This window comes from Anabrus simplex, chromosome 5, assembly GCF_040414725.1.
Source record: "Anabrus simplex isolate iqAnaSimp1 chromosome 5, ASM4041472v1, whole genome shotgun sequence".
NCBI classification, from domain to species: domain Eukaryota; kingdom Metazoa; phylum Arthropoda; class Insecta; order Orthoptera; family Tettigoniidae; genus Anabrus; species Anabrus simplex.
The window spans coordinates 210,542,488-210,554,579 of NC_090269.1; the positions used below are offsets into that span (position 1 = coordinate 210,542,488).

The window sequence follows — 12,092 nt, forward strand, 5'->3', positions numbered from 1 at the left end:
ACAAAAGTTCGTCCTGCGAGTATATCCGGAAGAAAAAGAATGTTGAAGAGTGGCAATCTGGCAACACTGTAACCATATGTAGGGTAACTACCTCTGTCAACGCATATCAGTCGTGCTGTACAGTTGGTGCAGAGGCTAGAGTTTTGGGTTAGCATGCAGGAGGTCGAGAGGGTCGATCCTGGTTTGAGGCGTATGTTTTTTATTTCGTAAATGTAGTCCAGGTGGTATGGTATCTGGCATCTTAATCATCTACAGCGACTGCAGCACGTCCTCTAGAAACCATTTGCACTTACATACTACAATCCTAGAAATGCACGAACATTCGTTTTCATTCATCAGCTTTGAAAGACTCCTTTCCACGTCGTGGGCGTGAATTTATTCACACCACTTCATCTACTAGATGCATTACAACGTGTTCAGCGTTACAAAATTTTGTTAATGTAGGATACATGTGACCTAAGAAACGGTGTCTTACTGTACTACAGTATGTAATGTCCGATGGAAATTAGCAAATAAAAAAGTGCGCTTCCACCCAGGATCGAGCACTCGACCTCCTGCATGTTAACCCAAAACTCTAGCCTCTGCACCAACTGTTCAGCACGACTAGTAAGTGCTGACAGACGTAGTTACCCTACATGTGGTTACAGTGTTGCCAGACTGCCACTCTTCAACATTCTTTTTCTGCCGGATATACACGCAGGACGAACGTTTGTGAGAGACATTTTTTTTATTGCTGGCATGTGAGAAGTCGCGCTACGATGCCCGAGTGCGCGAATTTCGTTTCATCCTGTATATATATATGTTTCATGAAAGAATGAGATCAACAAAGTCTATTTGTTAGGTCTTTTTATTTTTTTTGCACTTTTTGCCATTTCTGAGGGATATGGCATATTTGGGGAAATTTTAGGTCAATTTGGTGTTTTGTCTACTATTTTCAAGAAAGAGGGATACTTTTTTTTAATGTTTAGCTATTTTAATTCTGTATTTTACTAAATTATGTGTTGAATATTTTGTTTGATTTCATACAAGCATAACATTATATTTTCCAGGAAACAGATACCTCTTCCCCTATTCCCAAAAGTATGCGTATAAAGGACTCACCCATACAAGGAAGTACATTTGCTTCTCGCATAGGTAGAAGGCTGCAGCTAGCAATGAGTCATCGAGTTTGTGGTATTTCTTCGAGCTGGAAGTGCTGTTCTATTATACGCAAAGTTACGATATGCCTAAAGTGAAGCAAAGTGTGTCTGTTAAACTAAAACAATTTGTTTCACCATATGGAAAAGGGTCTTCACCACTCACAGGACAATACTGCAAACTTTGTGATGTGAAAGTGCTGATGCAAAAAGGTTTACAGTAGAATAACATGTATTGCATGAGAAACACAAACATGGTCTGCAATGACTTCAGGACGAAGGAACATTACTACAACAGAAGCTTCTTGGAGAAACCCATTCATCCTTTTCACCATTCTTTGAAGAACTGTGTAGAGTGTTTCTTTGTGCCAATATTCCATTGAGGTAAGTTAAACCACCCTAAATTGCACAATTTAAGAGAAGCACATGGGCAAATCCATACCAGATACTTCTACGTTAAGGAAAATCTGTTAAGACTATGCTATGAAAAATCTTTGGAAGAAATCAGGAAAAGAGTTGGAATTTTTTAAAATATGGGTTTTGATGGACGAGACAACAGGCTTTTCAGGACAATATGTAGCTAACATGGTGATAGGAACACTGGACGAGGATATTCCTGGGGAACATTTTCTCCTCTATTGTGAGCATTTACAAAAAAGTGAACTACTCAACAATCAGCAAAGTTCTTGAAAAATGGTTGACATTGTTGTGGCCTGATGGCATTCGGCATGACAAGTGTTGCTCTCAGTAACGGATGCAGCTCCCCACACAGTCAAGGCTGCTAATTTGCTTTGTAGTCTACTCTAAAAGGGTGCATTTAACTTGTTTGGCCCACGTGTTATACCGAGTTGCGGAGGAGGTTCGCTGTCATTTTCCAGAGGTTGACCAATTGATAGGATGTGTGAAAAAGGTGTTCTTGAAGGCACCTTCTCGAGTTTTAACTTTCAAATCAGAAGCTCATTTTGACAATAGAAGGAACCTGGATTGAACGTATTATAGCGAGAACTTACATGCGGTGAAACAAATCGTGGATTCATTTGACAGCACTGTGAAGCTGCATCAATCAAAGCAGTGCAAAAATTTATGGCAGATAGTGAAATTGCAGGGAAACTTACTTTCATAAAAGCTAATTTTGGATTTCTTCTTAATGCCATAACTGCTCTGGAAAAGTCAGAAATGCCGCTAGTGCAGCAGTTACAACTTGTGTTGAAAGTGGTGAATGATTTGGACCACGCATTTGGCAAAGTGGGACAAGCTGTGTCTGAGAAGTTGAAGAAGATTTTTGAGGAAAATAAAGGGTATCAGACAATGTGTTCAATTGTTAAAATTTTGTCAGGTGAAACATTTTCTCTTTGTGACATTGACGACAGTGAATTAAATTCAAGTGTTGTTGTTTTCTTTAAGTATGCTCCTCTGTGTCGTGGAGGTACAAAGGAGCCTTTTGATGTATAAAGCTTTGTTGGCTGATAAGTTACAATCATTTTCATTTGAAAATCTACACCATGTATTCATTGTTTATTGCAACTCACACATTTTGGAATGAACAATTGGGACCTTTATGACTCAGAAATATCTGGTAAACATGTATTATTTTCAAAATGTCTGTTTTGCCAATAACTCAAAAATGTATTTCAAAATGTCTGTTTTGCTAATATTAATAGCTTGAATTTATTTTATTACCACACAAGAATAAAACAATACAGAAATCATAGAAAATCAAAGATCATATTTTAAAACTTTAGGTCATTTTCTGCATATTTTTAGGTCATAATTACATTTTTTATTTTGCATTTTTGGCAGTTTTTTAGGTCATCATAATCCTAGCCTTAGTAATAAGAAAAGTATGTATGTATCAGAATAATATGAATTGCAATAAATGATTACTCTCTCTCCAGTTCCAGGCAATCCAGAACTATGGGATGGGAGTATTCTATTCTACATCCAACTCCACCAAACCACAATTTACTGTTGGTCTGCTACAAAATACTTGATGTATTTAACCCTGTCATTCTATCATCTCATTCTAATGAAGCAGGACTGTGCTAAATGCTTTGAAGGTTATTCTTGACATACTGTACTACTTTAGATTTATTAATTACCCTCCAGAGCTTTATAGCTTGTGGGATGTTTGTATCAAATAGTTTCAACAGGCAATAAGTCTGACTTTATTTCCGCTTGTGTCAGACTCCTCTCTTTCAGGGCTTCTGCTAGACCTCATTTAGTGCATGTAAAGTTCTTACCACCAGCTTAAGCTGAGTATGAACGTGTTAAGTCACCATATAGAGGATGAGTACAACTTATATTTAGAATAAGACAGAAGAATGAAGTAGGATAACAATTCAATAAATTCAATCAATTCAATAAATTATTACTGTATTTCACTTTGGACGAATTACATCAGTATTACAAAATTGGCATCATATTTTGATGAATGTTGTTACTTATGTATGTATGACAGTTAAAAAAATATAATTCGGTTTGGCATATGTTTGATAAATGTGAGACAATATGTGTATCTATATACTTTTTAAAGGAACAAAGAGTGGTAATCAGAAATAATTCCTAGGTAAGTTCTTATTTTCCCTGTACTATCCAATTGCATTCTCTTTGTTCACAGAATTTTATTTCTTCTCCTATTGAAAACATAATGTCAGAATTCTTCAGAACAGCATGTGAATCATTATTAGTAACTTGTGGGTACAAAAAATAAAGTTGTAACTTGAATCCAAAATGAATTCTTCCTATATTCAGAGCAACTACAGTATATTTAGGGAAAGAAATATGCATTATTGCCACACAAACGACCAAGTATACAAAAATACATTTATTACACAGTTGGAATTAGTTTCACTTCCAATGTTATCTGGAAGCAGTCAATCAACCAGTCTTGGAGTTTCTACATTCATGGAAAAGTGAGCCACTTCATCATAACTTCTCAAAACTGTCATCTAAAAATTTGCATACCTATTGGTAAACAACAAAACATGTTTGGTACTGCACAAGGTGACATAAGCAGAAACAAACATCTCTATGTGAGAGAAAAAAAAAAAAAAAGGTGGGTTGGAGGTTTGGGACAAAGAACACCTGTTATCATGTTAATTAATTCACTCACAACCAGGAAGGGGTGAAATTTTTTTTTTTGTGAATATACATTAACAAACAGATTACACTTGTGAAAAACTCAGGAGATATTTCCAATAACTTAGATCTGCTAGAAACGATGTAATGAATAACTTGAAGAACCTAAGAACCTTCTTCTACCGCTTTTTCCCACACCTGCGGCGTTGTGCATGCAAACTGTGTCACACATGTGAATTTGACCCTGTTTTACAGCAGATATCCTCCCTGATGCCAACCCTATGTGGTGGGATATAATCACTATTGCATGGTGGTTGGTAGGGTGATGTGTTGTCTGAATATGAAGAGGAGAGTGTTGGGACAAAATACCAACACCCATTCCCTGAGCCAGAAGAATTAATCAGATGCAAAAAAAATCTCTGACCTCACTGGGAATTAAAATCAGGACTCTCTGAATAAAAGGCCTCAACGCTGACCATTCAGCCAAGGAGTCAGTCCTAAGGAGACTCATATATACTGCAAATATTACTGATGGATGACCCTATTTGAAAAACAGTGTAAAGCTATTTAAATCCTCATTATTTACTTCATCGATCTACTTTCATACCAATGTTATATACTGTTAGGTTTTCTGGTTAATTTATTTGTTTGGTAACTAAACAACAATTTTATTTACTAATTAGGCCACTGCACTTCTTGAATCTAAATTACAATCATGATATTTACATTTGAGGCAATGGAAGCAAAACTGACTAAAGTTCTCATTCTGTATTTTTGACAATAAATTTAAAACAGTTACCATTTTAAGGTTACATTTTAAACCAAAAATGATTAAGTGTAAGGCTGGTACATGATTTACATTCTAAAGTTTTGTTATAAAACATTGTTGTATACCTCTATTCAACTATCGTATTTATTTACCAGTATATCTTTTGATAATGAAATATTTATTATGAACATACAGTATTTTTTTTCAAAATGAACATAGTTGTTCATAGTAGTTTTCATTCAGAGTCGAAAACAGGAGTATATGGAATGTGCGCTTCAAACTAACAATACAAATCCCTGTTGGATTTAGGGTTGCCCTATATGGGTCAAAATGCTGGCCTACAACTGCCAGACATGAGCAAACACTCCCTGTTATGGAGATGAGAGGAGATGAGGCTACTGCACTGGTCCCTGGGCCTCAAGTGATTGGATCATGTGAAGAATGAAGACATATGGAAGTGGATAGCACCTATTGCTGATAAAATACACAAGAGGAGACTTCATTGGTGTGGTTATGTTATCAGAAGCAGTGAGACTACAGTTGCAAAGACAGCATACCACATCACCTGAAGGACGATGGCCATGTGGTTGGCCTTAAAAGAGGCAGCTTCAACCGGCTCACTGAGGACGTGTGTGATGAGTGGTAGCCTTGACGATGCCTTGGATCAAGTGAAATGGACGAAGACAAACCAAAAATTGGACACTGTACGAAGAAGAACATAGTTGTTTACTTTGGTATGAAAAATATTTTGCTGGCATCTTGCTAAAAATTATTTTTATGATATTTAACCTAGTTAAGCTCTCAGTGTATCATTTATATCCTTCTGTTCTGCTTTTTGTAATGAAGCATCAAGTCTTACATCTTCTGACTTGATATAGACCTAAAAACTGAGCAGTTGCTTTTATTCCATAAGAGATTGTAAGGAAATAAGGATAATGAAATAAAAAACAAAATTTAGACATATTACTGCTAGAAGATAGTCACTTATCTCACTGTTAAACAATAAAAGCACCAAATCTTGGTCAATATCCTTATGACCCAGAAAATAATAGCCTAGATCAGTAATTTGAAAGGTAAACAAAATCACAGGACTATAAGAATCTCATTTTATAAGGGACCTCCAAATATTTTTGTTTTAAATTACATCACCAGGGAAGAATTTAATTTCTCTGAACAATTGTAACTGACATTTTTTTCTTTTATCATTCAGGTTCTCCCGATTATTGAGCTCAGATATATATGTGTACCAGTATTTGAGTGTATATTATCTGAGTAAGCTTTGGAGAAAACTCCCTTGAACACACACCACGTATACACATGCACACACACACACAAACACACACACACACTCTTATACCAAAACATTATTTGAGAAATTAAATTAGGTATTCACTGTAATGACCTAAAATTAATTTCTCTGCTCTATGGAAATGATTTTTCCACTAAGACAATGCATGGTTTATATCAAAATGCACTAGTAATTATATCAATTCCACTGAGTTAGCAGTCCCTGGAACTATATACAAACTTACCTCATTTTCACAAAACACTTAAAATTATTTAATTACAGGCATTTCATATTAAAATGTAAAACTTGTTAACTTGTTCACACTGAACTCAACACAGACACTACAAATTCTTCGTTGTTGTTGATGTTGCTTTATATAACACACTCAAGAGTCATGGGACCAAATTTGTACTTGTTTACTTCACATCAGGATTTCAGTTGGATGATTCGATCAGCGTCGAGGTTCTGTCAGAGTATTGTTGTTGATGGATGTTGAGCTCCCAACTGTTGTCATTTCCAGTAACACGGTATCAACTCGAGATTCTGCAGCCTTGCTTTCTACATCATTGCTCTCTGGAGTAGTTGATACATCCTGCTGTTCTGTTGACTCGCCTTCCAGCAGGATGTCAGGCAGTGTTCCACTTTCCTCTGTTAGTTCACTAGATACATTCTCCACCTCTCTGAAATATTCTGTTGTGCTAGTCATGGAACTCTCGCTGGTAGGTACATCAGTCGAAGTGGGTAGATCATCCTTGGTCATAAACAATACCCGGTTAATGTAGTACATGGTGCCCAGATTGTAAACAAAGACTTCGCTCTCTACAATATCAGCATCATTTACTGTGATGGTATCTGAAAAAAAAAGAGGATTATTTAAAATACTGAATTCTCTAATTATACAAGTATTACTAACAATCTATCCACATAAGAAAACTGGCTTATGGATCATTCATCTTATGATCATAACCTATGGGGATGTACAGTTTGAGTGGATAGTAACCAATGAAGCCTGCATTTTTTACACAAAATCTGAATCACATTGAAATTAACTTCTATTCATAAAGATTTGTTATTCTCTTTTTTTTCTTTTTTTCTTTGCTAGTGTTTAATATCGCACAGACATGCTGAAGATATCTGGCAATGCTAGGATTGGGACTCATGTTAAAATAAACTCAGAAGATAAGTGTCTCTGTCCTGGGAGTCAGCTGTTGAGGACAGCTTCTATGCAGAAAGTAGTAAAATCCACCCCATCTTCAGGACTGCCGACGGTGGGATTCGAACCCACCATCTCCCACATGCAAGCTTGCAACTACATGAGCCTAACTGCACAGCCAACCTGTTGGGTGCTTCAAAATTAAAACGACAGTAACCATGGTAAGAAGTTAGAAATAATAAAAAAAATGTATTATTTATCTCATAGCTTCCATATCCAAATACAAGGTGGTGGTGGTGGTGGTAATTATTCTTTTAAGAGGACCTGCAACTAAACAATCCACCTCTGATTCAAATAAAAGTGTCATATTTAAATTGAAATTTCACCAAATGAAGAGGTATAAAAATATACCAATGCACGCCTAAAAGGATGAGAAATGAGCTATTACGGAATAATATTAGAATAAAAGTAGTAAAATATAAGGAAAATATTCCCTTTTCTCTACTTTCTCAGTGTGTATCTTGATGATGATGATGCTTGTTGTTTAGAGGGGCCTAACATCTAAGTCATCGGCCCCTATGGTATGAAATGAGACGAAATGGGATTTCAAAAAGTACAAAATTCATCCACTGACCCGAATTCAAAACGTGATGATGAGGAACGAATTGATGAATATGAATTTAAAACAAGCAGTGGATAAGACAGATGCGCAATGCCCCACATTCCCAGGAAAAAAATGTTACAGACCAAGGGACTACTTCCACAGCCTAATCCTGAATCGATGATGCTTGTCTGAATGGGTCAATATCTATGTCAACGATCCCGCATAATGGCACTTATCGGTAGTAAAGGAGAACCATGATATTTCTCAAGCTGCGGTACTCATCAAAGGTAGTGTAAACTCACGTTGTGCCAAACATTAAGGCACTACTCCCAAGTATTGTATGTCGTAAAGGTAATGTAGACCTATGGTGTTTCTTACATAATGGTGCCAATCATAGCCAACGTAAACCGATGAGGTTCCTCACCTAGGTGTACTAATCATGGGCGCCAGCATTCCCGTGGTGTTCCTCACATAGTGGGTACTAATCACTGGCAACGCAGCCCCACGGTGTCACTCATACAGTGATACAACTCGCAGGCAATGCCCAGACCCATGGTGTTGCTCACATGGGTACGACTCACAGGTACTGGAAACCCACACTGAACCCTGCTTGAGTGCTATGAATCACAAAACTATTCAGTACCTAACAGAGTGGTACTACTCGCAAGTAAAAGCGACCCATGGTGTTCCGCGCGTGATGGTACTAATCAAAAGTAGTTTCATAGTTCTAATACAATCAGCCCTTGGTCGCCCCTTTTAGTCGACCCTCACGACAGGCAGGGGATACCGTGGGTGTATTATTCCTCTGCCTCCCCCACCCACAGGGGGTGTGTGTTTGGTCCGCGAGAGGTATTTTATTTCCCTCAAGTATTATTATTATTATTATTATTATTATTATTTTATTTTATTTTTTTTCTTTTACCACCCGTATTTATCATTGTTTCATGTTTCTTCCCTTTTCCTGCACTTATCCGGCTTTTTTCTTATTTTTCATTATTACCACACAAAGACAAAAGATCTGACAAGATGGCCCCAAAGCGAGTGTTGATGCCCACCCTTCTGATGAAGATGGGAATCAGAAATGAGCTCATCAGGAGGGTGGGGGGAGGGAGGGAAGAGATGGATATGGAAGAACTGGGATTGATGAAGAGAGAGCCTATCTATTTGAAGATGGCAGTATATGACCACGTGGAGACTGTCCTTGTCCTTTTGTCTTTCCATATTTGTCCTTGTCTTCTATTTCTGTTGCTCTCTCTTTCCACATTGACCTGCTAATGTGTTATTCCCATTATATGTGTTCTTTTCTTATTCCCCTCTCTCTTTCTCTCTGACTTGGTTTGACACTTGTTTGTTATGCAGGGTGTCCCTGAAAAGGTTCCAATATTTACAGAGGAGGCAACATGCAACAAATGAAAGAAAAAAGGTCGCAAACCCAATATCTTCGGAGTTATGGTCAGCTACAACAACTACTACTACTACTACTACTACTACTACTACTACTACTACTATCAATGATCACTATGTTCCAATAATTTACGGAGGATCATATGCAACAAAAGATGGAAACATGTTCCTACCTAAACGTTGGTCGCAAACCTACTTGCATGTTGTATTATGGTCTTACTATGTAAGAGGGGTATATCTTTCACTCCGAGCACTCTGTCATGAAATGAATGTGAAACCATGGTATATGTAGACAATTGATGTAGTACATTATGTGTGTGTGCATTTGTACTGTATCTAGCTAGAACAAAGCACACTAGCCAACGTACAGTATTCCACTATGTATTACAGACCATATTGCTCCTGCAATCAGGTAGGTTAGTTTCGTCATGTGTACGGTAGTGCTTAAAATGACACATGTTCTGTAGTGACACTGCAGTAATCTAATTTGTATTCTTGTCTTTCTTCTTTGGCCTTACAGCAAGTAATGGAGGCCTATTATTTAACACAGGAAATGGCCAATATGATCTTTTACACCACACACAATCTGTATAATCACTTAGTCCCCTGTTCCAGTGCCTTTTGAAAACGAGATCCTTTGCACCACAAACAATTCCCTCACTTGATATGGAGCAACGGGTATTAGAACATGTGGAGGACAATCCTGGAACATGTGTCCGGAGAATATCCACAGCTGAAGGTATTGCTAAAAGTGTTGTCTGGATAGTCCTCCATGAACAGTTGCTCTATCCATACCATGTGCAGTGCATCCGAACTATGCTGCCATACGATCAGTCTGCCAGACTGCACTTCTGCCAGTGGTTTCTCCAAACATGTACCCATGATCTGCATTTCACAACAAAGGTTTCATTTACAGACGAGGCGGGTTTCACGAGAGACAGTGTCATAAATTTTCATAGTGCAGTGGAAAAGAGAGAACATCAGAACAAAATAATTTAGTATCAACATATAGGCAGGCATTCACAGGGACAGATTGATAGGTCCCTACTATGCACACAACAGATTGAATAATCGCATGTATCGTACCTGTGTTGCTGGAGAATGTGCCACTACAAGAATGACTGTAAATATGGTACATGCATGATGGGGCACTGGTCCATTTCCACTGTTGGGTTAGGTGACATCTAACATGGATCTTCTATGAGCAATGGATTGGTCGGGGAGGGTCTGACCTTAACCCTTCAAATTTTTGACTTTCTCTGACTCCATGGCTAAATGGTTAGCATGCTGGCCTTTGGTCACAGGGGTCTGGGATTTGATTGCTGGGAGGGTCGGGAATTTTAACCGTCATTGTTTAATTTAGCAGCCATGGGGGCTGGGTGTATGTGTCGTCTTCATCATCATTTCATCTTCATCATGACGCGCAGGTCGCCTATCAAAAGACCTGCACCTGGCGAGCCGAACATGTCCTCGGACACTACCGGCACTAAAGGCCATACGCAATTTCATTTTTGGCTTTGGGGACATGTAAATATTATGGTGTACGTGGCCCCCATAAATGATGTAGATACACTACGAGAATGCATGTTCAATGCTTGTGATACAATCCGGCAACAACCAAGGTTGTTCCAATGAATCCGAGATACGGTAGGATGGAAGGCTGCAGATGGAAGTCGCATCGATCACATGTTGTGAAGAGTAGATCAAAGACACGGTGATCTTGATGGTATGGTCAACTCTGAAGATATTGGGTTTGCAACCAATGTTTATAGAACCGTTTTTACTTTGTTTGTTGCATGCTGCCTTCTTTTGTAAATATAACTTTTTTTTAACACATTGGAGACGAGCATATTCGAATGTGCTACCCTCCAGAAATTGCAGGATTTTTAACGGTTTTTAAAATTTTTTGCAATGCTACGGTAAGCCATGATTATAACTACTTTAGAAATATTTAGAAAGATCACACTTTCTAGTACATAAAAATGAGCTTTAATTATCATAACAGTGCAGCGATTTTTAAATAAAAATTTATGAAAATAGTATGTTTTACAAACGAAAAAAATCGGACACAGCTATGGATACCAGTTCAGTTAATATTTCAAAATATGTCTAATATTGTGGACACATCTACTGAAACACACTAATACAGATTCTAACCTAATTGGTCAATTGGCACCAGTATTCTTGTTTATGACCAGTAATTTGCTTTACCACTATTCGTTGTTTGACGACGGGGTTGCATCGAGTTGCTGCAGGTTGTCATCTGTACACGGTAAACACCCACATTTTTAGGAAGTGGTATAAAACAGTATTACAGAACCCACTTCAGGAAGCTGTATAAAACTACGTTACACTTCACACCAATATGAAATTAGCTCATTATCTACATTTACTTGCCTGAAGTGCCAGAATCATCATGTTTACTTAGTGTGTAATTGTTATCCTTATCCTCATTTTCAGAACTCTAGTCTTTCATAAGAACATCCATAATGGATTCATTGTCCAAATTTTGTACACTTGAATTAGACATGCTAAATATTCACAAGAATTACACAAACAAGCCTGCCTCTCAAACATGCACTCTTCCTGTCTGCATGTACTGTACATACTTTCCTGCCCATTTCACAGCTGAGAGTCAACAATGATGCAATCCCAGGTTA

General features: G+C 37.7%; 1 protein-coding gene across 1 annotated transcript in view; it reads right to left on the reverse strand.

Annotated features, from left to right (window-relative positions):
• Positions 1-3,492: 3,492 nt before the first annotated feature.
• Positions 3,493-12,092, reverse strand: part of LOC136873921 (periostin) — a 176,913-nt gene continuing 168,313 nt past the window's right edge. Inside the window, exon 7 of the mRNA XM_067147273.2 lies at positions 3,493-7,123. Coding sequence (XP_067003374.1) covers positions 6,723-7,123 — 401 coding nt within the window. The 3' untranslated portion in view covers positions 3,493-6,722. The remainder of the gene's footprint in view (positions 7,124-12,092) is intronic.